Source organism: Physella acuta, unplaced genomic scaffold (genome assembly GCF_028476545.2).
Source record: "Physella acuta isolate Inbredline_101_S28 unplaced genomic scaffold, ASM2847654v3 ptg000105l, whole genome shotgun sequence".
Lineage (NCBI taxonomy): Eukaryota > Metazoa > Mollusca > Gastropoda > Physidae > Physella > Physella acuta.
Window position 1 is genome coordinate 736,005 of NW_026731625.1, and position 24,753 is coordinate 760,757.

General features: G+C 34.4%; 1 protein-coding gene across 1 annotated transcript; it reads right to left on the bottom strand.

The window, feature by feature from the left end:
• Window positions 1–9,215: 9,215 nt before the first annotated feature.
• LOC131932111 (protein TEX261) lies at window positions 9,216–24,621 on the bottom strand. Its single transcript, XM_059289004.1, has 7 exons — window positions 24,418–24,621; window positions 14,306–14,385; window positions 14,038–14,191; window positions 13,764–13,831; window positions 13,392–13,506; window positions 10,511–12,464; window positions 9,216–9,471 (listed from the first exon to the last, which is right to left on the bottom strand). Exons 1-6 carry the CDS (start codon window positions 24,485–24,487, stop codon window positions 12,346–12,348), a joined length of 606 nt encoding a protein of 201 aa, XP_059144987.1. The 5' UTR covers window positions 24,488–24,621; the 3' UTR covers window positions 9,216–9,471; window positions 10,511–12,345.
• Window positions 24,622–24,753: the final 132 nt, after the last annotated feature.

Below are 24,753 nucleotides of genomic sequence, written 5' to 3' on the forward strand. Positions count from 1 at the left end.
TCCTGCCTGCAAACAACCATCGTTGAGCACATCCACTCTCTAGGGACTGTCAGGTTTACGGTGGAGGGGTGAACACATCCACTCTCTAGGGACTGTCAGGTTTACGGTGGAGGGGTGAACACATCCACTCTCTAGGGACTGTCAGGTTTACGGTGGAGGGGTAGACAAAGTGTTGGTTGCTGAGCTCTGGCTCAAATACAAACACTAACCCAAAGAAAAAAACACAAACGAAAACGAAAAAAGAAAGAACAAAAACGAACCAAATCAAAACGCAACCACTAACGCAAACCCAACCTAAACACAAAGAAAACACAAACGCGAACATAAACGCAAAGTGCTCACAGTCTAGCCCGGGGCAGAATCGCCTGTTTCAGCTTAATAAACGACTATAGTACCCCAACTTATTCATAGTCTTTTGCACTCCCTTAAACGAACGTAGGTGCCAAACCAAACCAAATAAACAATTATAATCCTCCAAGCTTATCCGTAAAATACCTACAACATTTGCACTTGATCAATCCCCGCTAATTATGTAATTATTTTTTTTTCCAACACCAAAACAAAGTAATAAAAAGTAAATTCTTTTCAGCGAATGCAATGTTTTGTAAAGGGAAGTAATTGTGTTTTCCTAATTTATCAAAGGGAAGTAAGTGCTAAAGGACTAAATATAAATAATTTTCAGACATAATTCGAATTTCTGTAAAAGATGATATTTTTTTTAAAATTGTGTTTAATGAACATGCCGACAATTATTACTTATTATTTGAAAAATGAAAATTATTTCCCAACACTTTCAATAGTAATTTTTTAACTCATACATTTAGACTAAGAGCACGATAATAATCTAACACTTAAATCCATTGAAGTATGTCCACGACAAACAAAGTAATTACATGTTACATACAGAATTGAGCTTTATATATTAGATTGCACTAAAAAGTAGAAAATTAATAAATTCCTTTAAAAATATAATAATACACTACTATTTAAATAATTTTAAAGTAAAGCGTGGGCCTGGTCTCTTCCTATTTTTGGTAATTAATGATATCCAATAGATAATATAGCGACCCACGCTTTTCTTTAGTTATTTAAATAGTAGTGTATTATTATATACGAGAAAAATTGCCCATTGAGGAAGGATACAACGGGCGCTAGGTTGATAGTGCTGTCTATTTTCTCTAAACTAAAACCAAAACCAAAATCACCACCTTAACTCAATTTAACCGGAAACGAAAAATTACATTGAAAACGGATTTTTATCCAGAATCGGTACTTTGATTTATACAAAATATAGTCATAGGCATATCCCTAAACCATGCACCTAATCTCATTCATGAAAAAAGTCGAATTTAGAGTTTCTTTCAGGCAACTCTACTTGGGAGGAGCCCCCCGCCCCCCCCCCCCCTCCCCAACCCCCACACATCCCAAAACATGTCTACCGTCCCATTCAACGAAATATAACTATATACGTCTTTTTCCAGTGTCCGCGCCCTCCCCGAAAATTCTACCCCCGCCCCCGAAAATTTCAAGTACCCCCGCCCCTCTCCGGGGTGGAAAAAGTCTGAAAGAAACAGTGGTCGCATTTGTAGATCATACAAACTAAAGGAAGAACCTGGGCGGGGCTTCGCCCCTACCGGAAGAGATGCATGAAAAAAACTGCACGCTAAACACTTTTTTAGATTAGAAAGAGTTCCTCCCCCCGGGGAGGAAAAAGTCTGAAAGAAACACTGGTGTCGCGCTTAGCCACTACCCGAAGAATTGCATGAAAGAAACTCTGCAAGCAAACCACTTTTTAGATTTGACACATTAATTAGGCGGTAATTTTATTATAGAGTATCGATGAAGAAATTTCTTTTGGGGGGAGGGCGGCTTAGACGCCACCACAATTTCAAATAGCTATGACGTATGCTGATAATTCGAGTCAATATGAACTCACGATGAACCCTTGCCCTAGTTAGGATTTTTCTCCAACTGAAGAGAAAACGCGAGCATGCTATCACACGCTGTTAAATTGGAACTGTAGGCCTAATGCTTAGTTTTAATGTTTTTTACCTGTTCTAATTAAAACGTACAATCATAAAAATAAGTAGATCGAATTCTAGTGACACTAGTGTTTTCCTAACGGTTTTGTGTGTTTCGGTTGTGTTATTAATAAATTACGCTCAGTCGGAGGTGAAGGTTAGCGGGGAATAAAATACGCTAAAGTGGAGTTTTACCCTAGATCTACATCAGGGATCTACAAACTGCGGCCCGCATGCGGCCCGCGAGGTCCTCTCATCCGGCCAGCGGAAATCTTTTTGTTCACAGAAAAAAAATGTTAGAGGTGGCTGAAGAACTTTGCCCAGAAAATTCAAAACAATTTGAAAATGTAGCTTTGGGCGCAAACACCATTGCCCTCCGTGTTGCAGAAATTGATGAAAAAATTGTGACTGAAATAGTGAAAACTGCTAACAAGTTTCGCAATTTTTCAATTGCAATGGATAAGTCGCTGGACAGCTGTTTCATGTTTTTGGAACAAGTACAGGGCAACAACTTGACGCACTTTCAGCCGTGCAAGGTCTTCATGGATGAAGCAACAGCTGAGTTCCCCACTTCAATTGCATGCGAGATCATCAAAGACCTCCAGCCGCAGTTTCAGTAGAGGTTTTCTGGCGGATTCAAAGGCAGAAGAAGTGAAACTTTTTCAAAACCCATTTGAAGCAAATGTAACTAGTTGCCCAGATGAACTGCGGATTGAGGTCATCGAATTGCAAGCAAATGACTTCATTTGAGACAAGTTTAAAAAAAAAATAGCGGGTGGGTTTTTGTGTTTGCTCAAGGAGAACAAACTTGGACCTCGAGTGTGTTTTCGGCCCCCGACAGAATTTTTTTTCAGACTTTTTCTCTTCTCCTGGGGGGGGGGGGGGGGGATTTAAAATGAATGTGTATATATTTCTATATAAATTATATTTCGTTGGGGGGGGGGGGGACACCGCCATCCCAAAGAGATGCATGGAAGAAACTCTGGCCCCCGAACTGATATTTGATAGTTAATGCGGCCCTCGGGCTGAAAAGTTTGGAGACCCCTGATCTACATCTGCAACTGGTAGGCCTAACCCAGCAGCAATCGAGAGCATTCAACCCCCCCCCCCCCCCCCTATAGTTTTACTTGTCTAGATCTAGGTGTTGCATTTGGGAAATCTTTCAAACAGAGTTTCTTCCAGGCTTGTCTGTTTAATCAACAGACATGAGTACGTGTTCGCATTTGTATGTCTTTGTGACAGTAGCGTACCGAGAGGGGGGGGGGGGGGCGCCGACCTTAGGGGGCACCAAAATGGGTTGGAAAAATAAATTGAAAGGTTGAGGGAGGTGCAAATCGAAAGTTAAGGGGGGGGGTGCAAATCGAAAGTTTGAGGGTGGTGCAAATCGAAATCTTGAGGGGGGGGGGGGGTGGTGCAAATCGAAAAGTTTGTCCCCGGGCACCGGGTAGGGTCGCTACGCCTCTGCTTTGAGAAGTAGTATACTCCTTCAGATGATAACAAAGAAGAGTCGCTATTTTTAACTATTTTATGAAGATATCATGGAGAAAAGAAATCTTGGGGCATTTTTATCAAAGCTGCAAAATTGTCGGAAGAAAAATAAATCTTGGAAATATTGCCATATTTAAAAAAAAAAAACACTGCAGTCTGTGAGATAAATAAAAATTTGAAAGAGGATTCTGGGCAACTTGAATCTCTTGAAAATGAACTGCCGCGTTATTTTCTCTGAGCTAAAAGTATAAGAAGAAGAATCTGCACTGACACGTAACCCATTCTCTGCTCCCTTTGATGTTGTCAGCATTCCCGATGAATTACAAGATGAATTCTTAAATTAGCGGAATGATTCCACGTCACATACCATGTTAAAACTGCTCACACAATTTTCGTGTAGTATGCACCATTCATACCCAAACGTGAAATTGATTGCCTTTCGAGATTTAGTTCCAGTTGTGTCTACATTAATTCTTTGCAAGAATAGATTTTCAAGACTTCTCCAATTAAAATCAAAACAAAGAAATGAATTAAATGTTGAGAACGACATGAAGTTGGCATTAACAAAAAACTCAACTTTGAACTTTAGGCTAGCTAAAAACACAGTTATCAAGAATAATTCATATTTAAAGTCTAATAGAAAATCTAATTTTAGTGCTTATAAATTTCCTTACTAAATTAGACTGTTTAATTCTAAGGGGGTCACAGGTGACTTACTTTTGATAAAAGGGGGTCGCCACTCGAAAAAATTTAGGAACCACTGATCTAGAAACTTAATAGAAAAATACATAGAAGTAAGAATGACATCATCCATAGGTTGAGCATGCAGTGTTTCATGATAGGAATGATAGAGTTCAGTATACATTAGTGATATAGTATCCCATTACCAGTAGCGTCACATGAACACAACAATGAGCCCATCTTTTTCTATAATTTTATTCTGACCTCTACAATCTTCACAGTTAACTAATTTAAACTAAATCTCTCCAACTATAGTTCACACAATTTCATACCAATCTTAATAAACTAAATCTCTCTAACTATAGTTCACACTATTTCATACCAACCTTAATAAACTAAATCTCTCCAACTGTAAACACATTTCATACCAACCTTAATAAACTAAATCTCTCTAACTATTGTTCACACAATTTCATACCAACCTTAATAAACTAAATCTCTCCAACTGTAAACACATTTCATACCAACCTTAATAAACTAAATCTCTCTAACTATAGCACATCTCATACCAACCTTAATAAACAAAATCTCTCTAACTATAACACATCTCATACCAACCTTAATAAACTAAATCTCTCCAACTCACATTTGACTTTTTGGGAGGGGAATTTAATAAAACACCAGGTGAAGCTAAAGGTCACAATTCTGTTTGTAAAATTGGACACCTTTAGAGTAAATCATTACTAATTAGACTGTACTAGGTGCCACATACATTTAAACAACAAACTGAACAAATAAAATAAACTTGATCTTTTTAATTGTTTGAGAAATATATTAAAATCATTTTGTACCAGTTTCTAAATCTTAATGAAATCAAATTTTTTTTTTACTCCCCTCCACAATTGTTTAAACACATAGCTCTGTGAAGAAAAACTCAGCAAAATATTTAAGTACTCCAGGGATTTGTAGAAACGCAAGATTATTTTGTATAGATTCACACGTTGAAGCTCATAATCCACCAGCACACTCAAGTAATCACAGGGTTCGTACTGCTTTTTGAAAATGAAATTCCAGACTTTTTCCAGACATTTTCCAGACTTTTTTGGAAAAATTCCAGACTTTAGACATAATGTGTTAGCGAATAATTTTTAAAAAATTGATGCACTATTTGTACTGTCATTATAATTACTTATACTAAATTGACATTTATTTTAGGCAATTGAGCTATATTCATATTGAACTTTCTCTAACCAAATTGACAGAAAATCACTTTTCTAAGTTTGCCTACTCCACTCCACCTAAAACGTTAATAATTAAAATAATTGATTAAAATGGTGCAGCTATTTTGTTTTAAACATTAGACTTATGTAATCTGTTCATTCATGATCTGATTGCTTATGTTTTCAATTAAACTATCATTAAAATGGTATTGCATAATACTGATAATAGTGAGAGTTAATTACTTTAAAGAATAATAATGTAATGTATTAATTTAGGTCTGCTCTTGTTAAGTAGCCTAATATAGGCTACTTGTAAAAAAAAATGTGGAGAAAAAAAAACCCACATCATTCACTGTTTGTGCTTATAGTAATAGCTGAGAAACGGGTCTGCAATAAAAAAAAAAAGCCGGTATCCTCCCCCCCCCCCCACGGACACACACAACACGGTGAAGGGGTCACTGTGAGGTCATAGTAGTCTAGACTTCAGTATGCCTGTTTAATACGTCATAACATGAACTGTGCTGTGACTTATACCCCCTCCCCCACCCAACGTACCAAGCAGTACCAACTACCCACTTGGGGTCACGGTGAGTTCACACAAGTGACCGTTGTTACAAGGAGGGGTGGGGTAGTCTAACTTTAATCGTCAGCATTTGCAAAGATTTCAAAAACAGTTTAATGGAAGGTGGATTAAAATTAAAGGGGTCATCCCATTATGACGTAAACATGGAGGGGGGAAAGGGGTCGGAAGATTTTGTGATTACATTCTAAAACAAACATAAAACGTGTAACTTGCGAGTAGAAAGTAAAATTAAGACGACTTTGCTGGTGTTTTAAAAACCATCACAGCGTGTAAACAAAACACGGTATTTATATCTGCTCTAACATTATTACAAGAGCGTGTCATCACACTTTATAAAACCCTCCTCCCGACTTTCCGGAGTGTGACGTCATTTATGGACGACTCCTAAATAAAAAATAGTACCTCTTTGTTAAGCTGAAGCAAACAGAAATACAGGTATGAACCCAAGGAGGCCTTGCGACTTATTAATCTTTTAAATGTTAATTTTAATCCAAAGTAAGTGAACGCGTGTGGACAGAGGGCGGGGGGGAGGGGGGGGGGGTCTAAAATCCGAAAAATTGTTGTGTCATAAATGGATGACGCCTTACAGACTGATACATTATATCTAAACTACCACTCACACATCTCCCCCATAACTTTTTGTTATGACTGCCTGCATGCAAACTCAAACGATGAAAAAATAGCGGGTAAAATCGAGAGCCTAACAATCATGACGGCGATCATTCTTTTAATAAACGACAATTGTAAGTACTTGTCACACATTCACACGGTCAGTCGCGCCACAAAATATCTCTTCCCTCCCTTTCCCTCTTGTCCCAATGACGTAGTAACTGAGCATCCGTTTTTTTTTTCTGCGACCCCGCGAAAAACGTCACAACACAGTGTAAACCCGCGCGATAGCGCGGGGAAAAAAATGGAGTAAATTCACTTAAAAATCGCAATTTTTTTATTTGGAAAATAATTAGGACTACGAAGTTTTGTTACTAAAACTAGATTCCAGACTTTTTCCAGACTTTTAAAAAATCCAGCCCAAAAACTAGCGATTTTCCAGACTTTTTTAAGTCTTAAATTCACTTTTCTAAATTCAAGACTTTTTCCAGACTTTCCAGACTTCGTACGAACCCTGTAATCAATACAATCTTTGCTGTCATTACTCAAGTAATCAATACAATCATGTGCTGTTATTACTCAAGTAATCAATACAATCTTTGCTGTCATTACTCAAGTAATCAATACAATCTTTGCTGTCATTACTCAAGTAATCAATACAATCATGTGCTGTCATTACTCAAGTAATCAATACAATCTTTGCTGTCATTACTCAAGTAATCAATACAATCATGTGCTGTCATTACTCAAGTAATCAATACAATCTTTGCTGTCATTACTCAAGTAATCAATACAATCTTTGCTGTCATTACTCAAGTAATCTATACAATTTTTGCTGTCGTTACTCAAGTAATCAATACAATCTTTGCTGTCATTACTCAAGTAATCAATACAATCTTTGCTGTCATTACTCAAGTAATCTATACAATCTTTGCTGTCATTACTCAAGTAATCAATACAATCTTTGCTGTCATTACTCAAGTAATCAATACAATCTTTGCTGTCAACTGATACAAGTAATACAAGTTTTAAAAAATGATAATGCTTCACAACATTACACAGGAAATACCAAAATAGAGAAAGGTCATTGTTTTCATCCCACAAATACTGTGCTGAATACACAACTCTCAACACAATAATTTTATTAGTAGAAGTGAATACGTTAAAAAAAGCACATTATCTTTTATATCAAGTTATCCATGGTCCTGTAGCTTGCCTTTCAACCATACACAACAAAATGTGCTTTCAAATCCAGATACAGTTGAGATAGTATAATGCAGAGGGCATTTTATGATGAACCATGCAAGCACAATACAAGTCCATGACCATAGGCGGGTCATCACACTCATGGTTGGGGGGGGGGGGGGGGGGGAAGGATGATGCCGCCTACAAAAATGAGGGTGATGACACACTTGCATTTTAGCACCAAGGTTTATATTGGCCAAGTGGAGTTTATACCAAGCTCAACACAGCAGATACCAAACTTTTGAACATGCAGTCAAAGAAAATCTAAAAAAATCGTTTGGATTAAATTTAATACTTTTATGTAGAGATTAACTCATAAATTTTTTTAATTGTCACAAAGGATTGTTGCTATCTATAACCTTCAAGATGTCAAACATGATTTTCTGTCAAGTTTAGCTTACTCAACATTTTAAAAAGAATTTCTTTCCAATTAAAAACAACAAACGAGGAACATGAATAAAGCAGAAATATTAACACCAATACGCTAATTCATTCAAACTCACAGAAGAAGAATGTTAAAACAAATGGTTCAACTGTAGCTACATTAAAGTGGTTAGCTGTGTCCTAGATTCAAATATCAAACCTAAGTGACGCAACAGTCCCTTGACATTTTGGCCTACACCCAAATCCTAACCCAAGTTAGAAATCAGACATCTTACAACTTACATTATACTATAGACCTACACCCAAATTCTAACCCAAATTAGAAATCAGGGTAATCTATCGTTTTGAGTACGTAAAATCGCCCGCGGCTAGAAATGCGCGAAAAAGTTGCCTCACTGTCAAGGCTTTAATTAGGTAGTCCAAACTGAAATTAACTATTGATTGCAGACTTCTGGAGTGAGTATGTCATGAAAGAACTTTTAATTGTAAGGTCTATGCCACAAATTTTATAAAAATATCTCAATAAATAAAAAAGTTATGCGATTTTTAAAAAAGCAAAATTTGGTAAAAAACTGATTTTCAAAAAGTGCCATTTTTGAAAACCCATATTTTTTAAACTAAATAACATAGAAGTGTAGAAATTGGTAAAGTTGCTGCAAAGTTTGTTATATATGCCCAATTTTTTTCAGTCATCTAAAATGAGTCTTTCTAAGGTAAAAAAATAATTGAAAATGACAAAAATGCGTTTTGGTCACTTTTATTTTCATAAAAAAAAAAATTCAATTTTTTTTTTTTTTGCTTTGGAATAACTCTAAAACTATTGTGTTGGTAACATCAACGTGGAAAAATGTGTTAATTATTTTCAAAAATCACATGAGTTAAAATATTATTTTAAAAAATACCACAGTTATCTAGTGCAGGAGAAACAGAATCAAAATTTAGTAGAGTAAATGTAATGTAATGTAGTTTAATAAAGACGTGATGCCTACAAGTGATGCAGCAGTTGATGCCACATGCTTTGGTTTCTTTTCAAACCTATACGGTTGATAACTGCTTTGGGGGAACAGTTTTTAAAACTACAACTCCACATCTTTGTACGTCTTGTTTCCCTCAACCTTGATCTTGTGGAGCTTCAAGAGTAAGTAATATGTTTTGGGAATTGTAGGGGGGAGTGGGGTCTTGGCCTTCTTCCCTTCCCTTGTAAGGAAAGTTCTGGATAGGCCACTGTAAATGTCTCCAGCTATGGAATAAACAATTGATTTAGTGATTAATAAAATAGAATTAAATTTACTACCAGCCTATTGTGTAGGCCTACTATTTGTCCTATGACTATAACTGGAAACATATAAAAAAGGCTGAAAACACCTTTTTGTTAAAAGTAATTTATACTTTATATATATTTTTAAGAGTAATTCTACTGAATGAAATTTGAAATATTCGTTGCTTGTGCCACTCTGGTTGAGATATCCAATAATGAAGATGCCATACTGTGGTTCTCAACATCCTATAGGACAACTTAACTGTCCTTCATTGTTACTATTATATGCATATAAAATAAATAAATAATGAGAAATACTACTAGTACTACTTACACTTACAACTAATATAACATTTAAAACTAAGTCACAACATGTAGAATCTTAATAAATTGCACCACCGTCTAAAAATTGATCTGGTACATTTTATTACGGAGACTGGCGCAGACCATTTCACATTATTTAGCAGGGGAATCAGAATCAGAGCACACAACAGAAAATAAAAAAAATTAATCACATTAGTCCTTAAAATTTAGTGTCTTTTGTTTTAAATAAATCGATAAAAATGTATAGTTATTATAATTATACATTTCTTTTGTGTTTCATTAATATTTTATAAGTATTTAACCTTCGTTCCCTGTAAATAATTGAGTTCGTCCACATAGTAACCAGGATAGTCTGGTGGCCATTTTGAATTTGTCGATTCATAATTTTGACGTGATAGTCCAGATAAACTGTAGTAATACGACCCTATCATTGATCCCAGTCAATAGATTTTAAAGAATTAGTAAACACTAGCATCTAATAGTTAAGTGCATCCATATTTTAAGTCCCTAGAATGTCCTGAATTAAATAGCTTCACGTCTAAACACACCCTGTGTACAAGCGTAGTTCACACGCTAAAACCGTGGACTTGAAGCGTTCAAATTTACATTAATAACGTGTACTAATTAAACCAAACTGACATTCAAACTTAAAATTCATTTATTAAAATGGAAATGAAACTTTAAAAATGATACTTACAACTTGTTTGAAGGCTCTAGCAAGGGTAAAATCCGTTTAGCATCATCGGTCGTCAACCTTTAAAACCGTTCGGCGAGCAACTTACTCGGGGCTGAAAGTCGACTCGAGGGTTATATGTTTATTGGGGGTACGGCTTCGCGACCGTAAATCAGAAATACTTGAATTTACAACACAAAGTAGTTATAAAACTGAACTTTACATCGGTGTAAAAATTGAAACAGAATTAGTTTGTTTCCGTGTATATATCGTCATTTAAAGTTTAAAATCTGTATTTTTTAAATGAAATAAACAAGTTATTTTTTCAATTTATACATCAAACGATAGCCTAGAATTCGATCTTTAAAATGACATTAAGATTATGCTTCTACGATGCTTCGTCGCGAAGCCGCGACCAAATAAAACAGTGTGGGGTCGATCGGTACACGCAAAACGGTGAAATTTGTTGACGTAACTGATACTTTTCAAACAAATATAAAACACATTCAGACATGTGTTACAGATATAAAAATACCAGATTACGACAGATAAAGACTTAAACTTTATTGACATATAATTTTTATTCTTATAGGACAACTAGAAGTAGTGAAATTTTTTTTTTTGAAAACCGCAAAAACTGACCCTAAAACGCACTTTTTCGCCAGTTTGGACTACCTACTTTAATAGAAGTATATTGTGATATATTTGTGTCAAATATTATAGATAAATGAATAATAAACCTAAATCAATGGCTAAATATATCAATATAGACCAGAAATTAACTTTAAATAGCAGTGTTTGCGAGCAAGATTTCCTATATAAACAGCAGCCATTTGTAAAATAGAGTTGCCTTCCCCTGAATCTGGCGCTTTAAGTTTGCAAAAAAAGAACTTAAACAAGATGGCTGCTATAGTAAATGAGCATGGTTGCATCTGTTGGAAACATCGCTAGTCTTCATTTATTACTGAAAAGTTTCAATTCAGTTGTTTAAAAACAGGTACATAAATGAAACAAGGAATCATTTTTGTATTTTTCAAAACATACATCCTCCTCAAAATGTGAAATAATTATTAAAATTCAAGGAGTCACCTGTCTTTCACATTACTAGTCGCGGGCGATTTTACGTACCTAAAACGATAGATTACCGAAATCAGACATCTTACAACTTACATTATACTATAGGCCTACACCCAAATTCTAACCCAAGTTGGAAATCAGACATCTTACAACTTACATTATACTAACTATAGGCCTACACTTCATTTCTTAGCACACATGTTAAATACTTTTCTCACAAACAAGAGAGAAAACTTGCCCAAATAATACATTTTTTAAAATGTATCTGTAGGGTTTAAAAGTTTAAACTGATTTTATTTTTATAATTGATGTCAGCACAAAAAGTTAAACAAAGAATTCAAGAATACTAGTATGTATCTTTTTAAGATCAACAAATGCAAAAGTTGACCAAAATGAATGAATGAAATGAATTTATAGAATTAATATGAGAAATACAAACACCTTCCTGCATAGTCATAGCAACAGATGCCTACCCCAGTCTAAGACATTTCTGAAGTCATGGCAACAGGTGCCTAGCTGAGAAGACATTTCTGCCAATGGATGTAATGAGTGAATACAAAGCCGGGTTAATCCTGCTGGTTCAGACTAAAGGAAGTGAATTATGGTTGGCTGTAAAACAAAATAATAAATCACACTAAAAGCAGTCCAAGACATTCTTATACACCAGTTTTTACATCATTAAAAAAACTATCTCAACGTATTATAAAATTACAAATTCTGATGAAAAACTTTCCTATGATAATAAAAGAAGTTGCCCAATCCATAAGAGAATAAAATCTGGTCTAAAACTGTTTCCTCATCCTCTGGGGTAAAACACTCTCCTGGGCTGTTTTAAGGAAAGACAACAGCCCAAGTTTCTTTTTATTCTTTCTAAAGTAATTGCTAACTACGTCACTGTCATCTGAAAATAGAAATGATAAGCTTAGTGAGACCAAGGTTGGACTAGTGAGACCAAGGTTGGACTAGTGAAACATTAGTTAGACCAAGGTTGGACTAGTAAGACATTAGTGAGACCAAGGTTGGACTAGTGAGACATTAGTGCGACCAAGGTTGGACTAGTGAGACATTAGTGAGACCAAGGTTGGACTAGTGAGACATTAGTGAGACCAAGGTTGGACTAGTGAGACAGTGAGACCAAGGTTGGACTAGTGAGACATTAGTGAGACCAAGGTTGGACTAGTGAGACATTAGTGAGACCAAGGTTGGACTAGTGAGACATTAGTGAGACCAAGGTTGGACTAGTGAGACATTAGTGAGACCAAGGTTGGACTAGTGAGACAGTGAGACCAAGGTTGGACTAGTGAGACATTAGTGAGACCAAGGTTGGACTAGTGAGACATTAGTGAGACCAAGGTTGGACTAGTGAGACATTAGTGAGACCAAGGTTGGACTAGTGAGACCAAGGTTGGACTAGTGAGACATTAGTGAGACCAAGGTTGGACTAGTGAGACCAAGGTTGGACTAGTGAGACATTAGTGAGACCAAGGTTGGACTAGTGAGACATTAGTGAGACCAAGGTTGGACTAGTGAGACATTAGTGAGACCAAGGTTGGTCTAGTGAAACATTAGTGAGACCAAGGTCGGACTAGTGAGACATTAGTGAGACCAAGGTTGGACTAGTGAGACATTAGTGAGACCAAGGTTGGACTAGTGAGACATTAGTGAGACCAAGGTTGGACTAGTGAGACATTAGTGAGACCAAGGTTGGACTAGTTGAGACGTTAGTGAGACCAAGGTTGGGCTAGTGAAACATTAGTGAGACCAAGGTTGGACTAGTGAGACATTAGTGAGACCAAGGTTGGGCTAGTTGAGAAATAGTGCCACTGACCTGTTTCTAAGACTCCTGCACCTGATGTAGTTGGTAAAACAAACTCATTGGCTGAGAGTGAGACAAAAAATGCAAAAGGAACCAACCACAAGCACAGCGTGAAGTACGCAAGAACCTGAAATTGTTTGAAGTCTGGACTTGAAAAAATGTCAAAATAGGACTAATTTACTAGTCAAATACATTTCAGTCTCATAATGATTGTTCAATGAAATGAATAATAATTTAAACGTATTTATGTACAGCTTAAAATGTGTCAATACACCGAACACAACTAGTTTTAAATTTCTCTCACACAGAAATATTTGCTTAAACTCTTATTTTAAAAGTGTATATACTACAAGACAATCCTGAAGTAAGATGTACAATACTTACCTCTGTAAAAGGATAATAATGTGTTGAAAAATGTGAAAATGCCAAGTAGTGGTTAATCAACAAGAGCACTGCAAGAGGTAATAAAAAAGTTGGAATAAATTATACTCATTTTTTATAAGAAACAAATACAGATCTTGATAACAGATATATCATAATTAGGTAACATGTAAAAAAAAAAAGATAAACTATGAGGTGAAGATATGATCCAAAGCTATTAACTGACATGTTGTCATATTTGTAAAAGCCACAAGCAATTAAGTGTTTTAATACTTACCCACCCCACTGATGAATGAGGGGGATGACAAAAAGAAATATGGAAAATTCTGAAGAATAAACAAATGAGCGACACAGCTGGCAAGTCCTCCACCAATCATTGTTACTCCAAAATCTTCAAAAACCAGCATGCCAATGTAAATACAAATTGTGCACTGTTTGGACAAAAAAAAGTAAATGGCTCAACACATCATACAGTAAATATGACAGAGTATGACTAAAATAAACTTAGAAGCTACAAATTTTTAAATGTAATAGTGCAATCTTACATAAACAAGGTATTTAATGATTTTCCCAGCCATCACTGTGTATTCTTCAACTAATTCTGCTAAATAGTAGAGCCCTGCAGCTGCAAAAAAGTAACAAGATAAAGTACAATCAAATGTTAAGTAACAAGATAAAGTACAATCAAATGTTAAGTAACAAGATCAAGTACAATCAAATGTTAAGTAACAAGATCAAGTACAATCAAATGTTAAGCAACAAGATCAAGTACAATCAAATGTTAAGTAACAAGATCAAGTACAATCAAATGTTAAGTAACAAGATCAAGTACAATCAAATGTTAAGTAACAAGATCAAGTACAATCAAATGTTAAGTAACAAGATCAAGTACAATCAAATGTTAAGTAACAAGATCAAGTACAATCAAATGTTAAGTAACAAGATCAAGTACAATCAAATGTTAAGTAACAAGATCAAGTACAATCAAAGGTTAAGTAACAAGATCAAGTACAATCAAAGGTTAAGTAACAAGATCAAGTACAATCAAATGTTAAGTAACAAGATCAAGTACAATCAAATGTTAAGTAACAAGATCAAGTACAATCAAATGTTAAGTAACAAGATCAAGTACAATCAAATGTTAAGTAACAAGATCAAGTACAATCAAATGTTAAGTAACAAGATCAAGTACAATCAAATGTTAAGTAACAAGATAAAGTACAATCAAATGTTAAGTAACAAGATCAAGTACAATCAAATGTTAAGTAACAAGATCAAGTACAATCAAATGTTAAGTAACAAGATCAAGTACAATCAAATGTTAAGTAACAAGATCAAGTACAATCAAATGTTAAGCAACAAGATCAAGTACAATCAAATGTTAAGTAACAAGATGACATACAAGAGTTAAAAGACATTAACAAAAAGGCAATCAAATGTTAAGTAACAAGATCAAGTACAATCAAATGTTAAGTAACAAGATCAAGTACAATCAAATGTTAAGTAACAAGATCAAGTACAATCAAATGTTAAGCAACAAGATCAAGTACAATCAAATGTTAAGTAACAAGATCAAATACAATCAAATGTTAAGTAACAAGATCAAGTACAATCAAATGTTAAGTAACAAGATCAAGTACAATCAAATGTTAAGTAACAAGATCAAGTACAATCAAAGGTTAAGTAACAAGATCAAGTACAATCAAAGGTTAAGTAACAAGATCAAGTACAATCAAATGTTAAGTAACAAGATCAAGTACAATCAAATGTTAAGTAACAAGATCAAGTACAATCAAATGTTAAGTAACAAGATCAAGTACAATCAAATGTTAAGCAACAAGATCAAGTACAATCAAATGTTAAGTAACAAGATCAAGTACAATCAAATGTTAAGTAACAAGATCAAGTACAATCAAATGTTAAGTAACAAGATCAAGTACAATCAAATGTTAAGTAACAAGATCAAGTACAATCAAATGTTAAGCAACAAGATCAAGTACAATCAAATGTTAAGTAACAAGATGACATACAAGAGTTAAAAGACATTAACAAAAAGGCAATCAAATGTTAAGTAACAAGATAAAGTACAATCAAATGTTAAGTAACAAGATCAAGTACAATCAAATGTTAAGTAACAAGATCAAGTACAATCAAATGTTAAGTAACAAGATCAAGTACAATCAAATGTTAAGTAACAAGATCAAGTACAATCAAATGTTAAGTAACAAGATCAAGTACAATCAAATGTTAAGTAACAAGATCAAGTACAATCAAATGTTAAGTAACAAGATCAAGTACAATCAAATGTTAAGTAACAAGATAAAGTACAATCAAATGTTAAGTAACAAGATCAAGTACAATCAAATGTTAAGTAACAAGATCAAGTACAATCAAATGTTAAGTAACAAGATCAAGTACAATCAAATGTTAAGTAACAAGATCAAGTACAATCAAATGTTAAGTAACAAGATCAAGTACAATCAAATGTCAAGTAACAAGATCAAGTACAATCAAATGTTAAGCAACAAGATCAAGTACAATCAAATGTTAAGTAACAAGATGACATACAAGAGTTAAAAGACATTAACAAAAAGGCAATCAAATGTTAAGTAACAAGATCAAGTACAATCAAATGTTAAGTAACAAGATCAAGTACAATCAAATGTTAAGTAACAAGATCAAGTACAATCAAATGTTAAGTAACAAGATCAAGTACAATCAAATGTTAAGTAACAAGATCAAGTACAATCAAATGTTAAGTAACAAGATCAAGTACAATCAAATGTTAAGTAACAAGATCAAGTACAATCAAATGTTAAGTAACAAGATCAAGTACAATCAAATGTTAAGTAACAAGATCAAGTACAAGAGTTTGAAAGAGATCAACAATTTTGGTTATTAACTCTTTAAAATCGCAGGTCCACTGGCCTGCTATATTAAAATAATGCTCAAATCATCACGTTTTCTTGTCAGCTTGGGAAAAATACCAACACGGTCTAGCTAGGGTGAGTTCACATTGGTTGAAGATATGAATAGTGTAGGCGTATAGCGTACGTCATAGCAAGACCATTGCTATCAGATATTGTTGAGATTTGTCGATGTCGTCCATCCCCCCCCCCCCCCCCATCCCATCGTGAGTTCATGTTAAGTATTGCTTCTATTAAAGCGTACTACAACACATGCAGGATATTAGTGTTCAAGAAAACAACTCCCGCTCGCTGTAACATTTGTCAGGAATGATATCAGGTATTATATTCTGCATCTTAAAATGATTGTTTAACTAAATCTTAATGTTTTATTGGCTGGTCCAAAATAGTGGCAGAGGCTATGAGGACCTAGGTCCCAATAGCAGCTGTTGCTATTGTAGCATTGCTAACTAGCCTGGAGGCGTGGCCGGTTGCTAACAACAATATGGCGACCACACTGGACGATTTTTCTTCTTAGTTTCAGTGACCTTCTTAGAATTACTGATTAAAATGTTTACCACGAGCAAAATGACAGGATTTTCACGTTATAAAAACAAACCATAGGTGGCAGGGTTATATATGTCAGAAAAGCATTTTAAAATTTGGTTTCGAGAAAGAAGGCTAAACTCAAAAGTTGGTTTCATTAAAATTAATAGAACTTTTAAAATATCAATGGTGTGGGTGCGAAAATGAGGGAGAAAGTAAAGCATTATTAGTTTTATCAGTCTGTGAAAAAAAAAATGACGTATTAAACTTTTTTTTTTTTTTTATAAATGTGTGTTTTAATTAGAAAAGGTAAAAAAAGGTTATAAATACGCATAACAGTTTCAATTAAATAGTGTGTGATCGTCGGCTGGGGTATAATCCCTACATGGTCAAGGGTTCAACGTGAGTTCACATTGATTTTAATTATCAACATACAGCATTAGCTTAGGTCTTAGGGCCATTGTGAGTTCATGTAAGTTTATTTATAGTATCATGAGTGGGAGATATTTTTAATAATACAAACTTAACCGACTTGCATTTATGAGTTTCTCCTTAAATCACGAACCTAATTTTAAGAGAAAAAAAAAGCTAAATCTAGTGCACATTCAATATTCCAAATTTGGATTTTTCTAAAGTTTTGACAAAAGTAAATTATCAAAAATTAAAACAAAAATTCATAAAGAAATAGGCCAAACATTTTTAGTTGTTTTGGTTGTGTTGATAATAAAATACGCTCAACAGGAGATGAACGTGAAGCGGGGAGTAAAATACGCAAAAATGGAGTTTATTAAGGTGTGTTGTACCATAGGCATAGCTGTGAGTGACAATAAATATTAGCCTAAATTAAGTAATTTAGTTTAAAATTAACTAAAAACCTCGAAATTAGTGCCTGATAGATTAAATAATAAATATGGATGTCTATTTATTCAGTGATCATGTTTAATATGTTTAAATAAATTGCAACCTGAGTAAATTTTAGATTTTGTGAGAAAATCTATAGTCTGCCAGGTCCGAATAGATGCAGCCATAGGCCTAACTAATTTAGTAATTACTAAGGAAGTGGCTATTCAGACCCGGGTCCCATTAGCCACGGCCACTATTGGGACCCGGGTCCTAATAGCCTCGGCCGCTATTGGGACCCGGCATTAAGTTCGTTAAGCACTTGTACAACCTGTATTAAAATTATACCTATTATGTTTATTTGATATTACTTGTGGATTTGCTCGTATTTAGTTGTCTTTTATTGTAATTAGTTATGCGGATTAGCTAGCGTTAGTTCTTGCGTTGCTATTTCTAAATACCCTATATTTAGCTCTGTATACAAAATAATTAAATTTTTAGGAAAATCGTAAGACGTCGTGGTCGAGTGGAGAACGCAGTACTTCCCGGTTCTCGATCAGTTACAGGATCGGAACCTATCAAACCTCTCGTTACTGCGTGAAGTAAAGTGTATTTATCTAAGTTTAACAATCCATTGAGTTGTTTGCATAAGTGTCTTTTTTAAATTGTTTTTTTTTAAAATTTAAATAGATTATATTTTTTTTTCTAGATTTAGGTTTTTAAACACACCAATTATAAAAAAAACATCGTTGCTCTATTGATTGCCCGCTCGCGTTTTCTGGTCAGCGCAAGAAAAATACCGACATGGTCTAGACAGGGTCACTGTGAGTTCACTTTGGTTTAGATGTGAACAGTGTAGGCGTATAGCATACGTCATAGCAAGACCATTGCTATGAGCTTGTCGAGATTTGTCGTCGTCGTAGTCCCCCCCCCCCAACCCAGCAAGAGGGAAAAACGGATTTGGGGTCATTGTGAGTTCAAATGTTACATATTGCTTCTATTAAAGCGTACTACAACGCATGCGAGATATTCGTGTTCAAGAAAACGGACCCGGGAGCTGTAGTCTGCAGCCTATAGAGCTTTTTTTATACAATTATATATAGGACTATATATATATATATATATATATATATATATATATATATATATATATATATATATATATATATATATATATATATATATATATATATATTTGGACGGATAGACCAATGAAATCAAATTACGTTTAACAGAAGAAAAAAAATGAAACACATTTTGACATGCGCGCTCAACATTCGCTCGGCCATAGAAGTTCATACCATAGGCCATAATTATATTTTAGACTTAACGACACCCGCTCATCATAACATTTGTCAGTAATGATATCGGGTATTTAAAGCAAGATCTCAATATATAATTTAGAATTACAAGGAAAAAAAACCACAACAGAAAAGCAATATTCTGAATCTTAAAAGAACTTTTGTATAACTAAATCTAAACAATTCTATTGGCTGGTCCCAATAGCGGCCGAGGCTATTAGGACCCGGGTCCCAATAGCGGCCGTGGCTATTGGGACCCGGGTCCGAATAGATGCATCCAATTACTAATTAGGCCTAGGACTAATAATTATATTTATAATATCAAAATCCATTTTCTTAAGCCCCAAATGAGCTAGAAACATCAAAATCAACTGTACTCTTTGTCAAGTTAGTCGTAAGTCTTAACTGGTTGGTTAGAGATAGATCTAGATCTGTAACTGTAGTTTTCATTGTTATTGTTTAGAAGGCCTAAAATAAAAATAATCAAATTATATTATATATATATATATATATATATATATATATATATATATATATATATATATGTGTGTGGACAGATAGACCTATGAAATCAAATTACGTTTAACAGAAGAAAAAATAAATAAAACACATTTTTACATGCGCGCTCAACATTCGCTCGGCCATAGAAGTTCATACCATAGGCCATAATTACGTTATAGACCTAACGATACCCGCTCATCAAAACATTTGTCAGTAATGATATCGGGTATTTAAAGCAAGATCGCAATACATCATTTACAATTACAAGAAAAAAAATCACAACAAAAAAGATACTCTGCATCTTAAAAGAATTTTTGTATAACTAAATCTTTACAATTCTATTGGCTGGTCCCAATAGCGGCCGAGGCTATTAGGACCCGGGTCCCAATAGCCTCAGCCGCTATTGGGACCCGGGTCCACATAGATGCATCCTTTTGGTAATCTATCGTTTTGGGTACGTAAAATCGCCCACGGCTAGTAATGTACGAAAAAATTTCCTCATTGTCAAGGATTTAATAGAAGTATATTGTGATATGTTTGTGTCAAATATTGTAGATAAATGAATAATAAACCTAAATCAATGGCTAAATATATAAATATGGGCTAGAAATTAACTTTAAACAGCAGTGTTTGTGAGCAAGATTTGCTTATATATAAACAGCAGCCATTTGGAAAATAGAGTGGCTTCCCCCTGAATCTCGCGCTATAAGTTTAGAAAAAAACTTAAACAAGATGGCTGCTATAGTAAATGAGCATGGTTGCATCTGTTGGAAATATCGCTAGTTTTCAATTATTACTGAAAAGTTTTAATTCAATTGTTTTAGAAACATTTTTGTATTTTTCAAAATATAAATCCTCTTCAAAATGTGAAATACTTATTAAAATTTAAGGAGTCACCAGTTTTTCACATTGCTAGTCGCGGGTGATTTTACGTACCCAAAACGATAGATTACCAAAATTTTTATTTAGCGGATTTAGCGAGTAGATTCTAGTAGGGATTTTGGTAAAAAAACACTAATCATCATATAAAAATAAAAATTACATACTCTTGTAGAGCTCAACTATATGAAAACAAAACAAAAAAGATTTTCTGTCTAGCTCAAATAGTTTTTTTTTAGCGAATTTTTTTGTGAGGGGTGGAATGCCCTTGCTTTTGCATTGGCCAATTGTGACAAGTCATGGTATACCTGAATAAATTGAGCATAGTTATTTTACTTGCAGTTGTATTTTGTTCATATTTGCAGAGTTGAGCTAGAATGATATATAGATCTTGTATATGCTGTTGAAATAAATAAAAATAATACAGAAGTATATTTTTGTGTTGGCTTCCTTTCATAACCCCAAAAAAACTGTGCTGCGCAAATATGAAAATGTTTCTAAAGCAATGTTTTACAGTGAATGAAAGAACTACAAAGTTAGCAATCTAAAGTAAATGACTTGAACACTGAAATGTGCATATAACTGCATATAACTGCCCCATTATTTTGGGCAGGTGAAGTAGAGTCCATCTTTAAGACATTTTGTTATAAAACTGCTGCGCAAATATGAAAAAGTTTCTAAAGCAATGCTTTATATAAATACAGTGAATGAAAGAACTACATAGTTAGCAATCTAAAGTAAATGACTTGAACACTGTAATGTGCATATAATTGCCTTATTATTTTGGGCAGGTGAAGTAGAGTCTATCTTTAAGCCATTTTGTTAAAAGTGAACTGAAGTTATCTGATCAATGTTTTTATGTGTGTATTGTGTATGAATTCTGATTTTCAGCATATAGATCTAAATATAACTAAGTAAGGGTAAGTAGAATTTGAATACTTAAAATTACAGTTAGCACATAGCTAGTGTAGTGTATTCTAGCAACAGACAGGTAACCTATGTCTGACTCAGCAAAATTTTACTTCAAGCAAAACTAGAACCAGAGTTGAAAAAATGAAAGACAGGTAGATCTATATTAAAATATGTTTAAAACAACAAGTAGGAGATTTGTTTGTACATTACATAAGAATACTGTTGTTAGTGTATCAAAACTAAAAGCCGGCAGATCGGGATGAAGAAATATAACATTGGAGTCAATGGGGGCAACGTGACCTACTTACGGTGACTACTTTCAAATGAGTATTTACTAATGTCAAAGTCAAAATATCCAAAAATAAATATCATTTCTATAAAAATGGGATGTATCTGCTTTGGAAACTTTCATTATCTAAATGGAAACTTTTCAAAAATCGCATTTTTAAAGCATTTGAAGTTAACCTTTATACCGCGGTAAGACCAAAGCAGAGACAGCATGCAATCAGATCGCTAAGCCATCAAAACAACTGGAAAACCATTCTACTTTTCATTTAACATTAGGAAATGACCTTTTAAACTTAATTAATTACCATAAATTAAAAACTTATTAGTATGCAAAACTAAATCTCGTGCGCCCGGTATCAGAAAGTAATGGGAGATTTCGGGTCATGTTTTTACCGCGATCTCGGCCGATACCGACAAGCCTAATTCTAGAATCTAGTTCTAGGCCTATCTAATCTACTAGTAAAGATACTAGATACATCTAGATCTAGTAGATATGCCTGGCCTAGAATTCTAGATCTAGACCTCTATCACCTGCTAGTAGTAATACTAGGGTAGTAGATCTAGTAGTTAATTAGTAGAAGTCAAGTACTTGAAGTAATACTTAATACTTAGCGAGGCTCACTAAATCTTAATTTTAATTATTTATTTTTTTAACCAATACCAATAAAAGCTAGAGATATTTCTCTAACTAACCAGGCACTACATTTGATGATTTTAGCTCATTTTGAACTAAAATACATGATTTTAATTATTGGTGCCATACAGCTTAGCTGGGAAAGATTTTTCCATGACAACCATTCAAAGATCTGGTTCCTAAAGTTGACCTGAAAACGACCAAGGAGGTTCGTAAGGATCATGTGTGGGGAGGGGGAAGTGGAGGTATGCTGCAATAAAACGAAATCGAAAGGATACTCGTAACTTGGTTATGTAATCTATTTACTGTATTTCTAGTAAACGCCAAAGGAATGAACCAAAAAAATCACGTATAAATGTTTAAAAATATATAGATCTAAACTTTTTAAAGGTATTCATTTTCACTTTTATTCAGTCTTGATTAATCAGTGTAAATAGGAATGTTTAATTAGGACAATTAGGCCTAATAATAATAGATTGAGTTAACGGCGGAATCTAACCCTCCTCCCTTATCCAGCATGGAAGCTTTGTCCAGGCTGAGTTTTAAATATTAAAAAAAGTAGATCTAGAATCTATATAGACATAATAAAATATCTGTTTTTATTTTTAAAACTGTCGTTGCATTAAATTTCATCACATGTGAGCGAGAAATGCATTCCAAACATCGCCACTCATAGGCTGTGCGTAGTGACGGCTCGCTCGCGTTGTTTTGTCAACGAGAGAAACATCGCCCGTCCGAAGCTAGACATATCCAGGCGGAGTTTTAATACTTAAATTTGTATCTAGAGCTGGTGTCTAGATCTATTTAAAGATTGTTAGGCTACGCCTATCACATTAACGTTGATCACTTGTGAGTGAAAAATTATGCAAATTCGTCACGAGCCCGCTTGCGTTCTTTCGTCACGCGAGCGTGTGCGCAAGTCCAAGTACTGTGTCAACTAGATCTAGATCAACTTTTGTTTATGCAGGCTGTCCTCTAATATGATTATTATAATTTATTAGCCAAGTCCTTCTGGATCTAAATCATAATAATCAATTATATAAAAAATGAAAGCAAATGAAAATAATATTAACTATAATTCGATCAAGTCGTAATTAGTAATAATAAAATCAAGTAAATAATTTAGCACCTAGACTTTACTAGACGTATCGAGATCGCGTTTCACCACGAGATCACCGGTTTACGGGCTTTTACAGAAATACCAACTAATTCCTATCTTCCCATGTTCAGATCGAAATACTTAATTAATTTGTCCAGCAATGTAAAAATCAAAATTGGAAAATATTCACTTAACGCTTGTCAACATAAATAACAACACAAACGTAGTAAAGAGTCGATAGAGCCACCTAGGCAAACGTCTCCCGCCCAATAGCGGTCACGTGGGTTATGGAATTTTTACTTTTGGTGGTGACCGTTTTGGAGAATTTTTTTAAAAATTAGCGCATGTAATATTCGATTTATTTTTACACAGACTGCTAAATCTAATATTGATGTACTTTCGGTTTCCGATCTACATCGTAGAAGCTAATATTTAAAAAGATCTACGAATGTTTGTCGGCACCACTTTTTGAGCTTCGGTCTTCATTATCCAAAGCAATTTATAGCGTTTCTCTGGCATATTTAGCACTGCCATTTATAGTTTGTTTACATTATGTGAAAAAACCGCCATTTTTCACGAGGTAAACATTTTAAAAACGAATTCCTAGAAAGTCACTTGGGCAGACAAGAAAAATGTCCGAAACTAAGCGTCCGGTGTAGGACGCCATGTTGTTGTTAGCAACCAGAGACGCTTTCAAGTTAGTGAGCCTCGCTATAATAATACTTGACAAGTATTTTTTGTTTGGGCCTACCGATTGAAAGTGTGATGATGCATAGCTGGATAAGCAAAGCAATCCAACTTAACAAGTAGAGGAATGCCATTTCCCTGCAAACTTTAAGTTCGAAATTAGTAAACAGCTAGATTTCTAGATCTAGTAGATCTAGTTATAAATCAACGTAAAAATTAATTTGTTGTCAGCACTGCATCACCGACATTGTTGACAAATCAGAGCGCTCTCCCCTGCTAGTTTCATAAATTCCGGCGCATGCAGATTTTTAAAAATTCTAAATAAAATGTAGGTCTATTGATGAATGTAAATTTTAATTAGGCAACGTCCATATCGGTGTAAGATCAGATAATATTATAT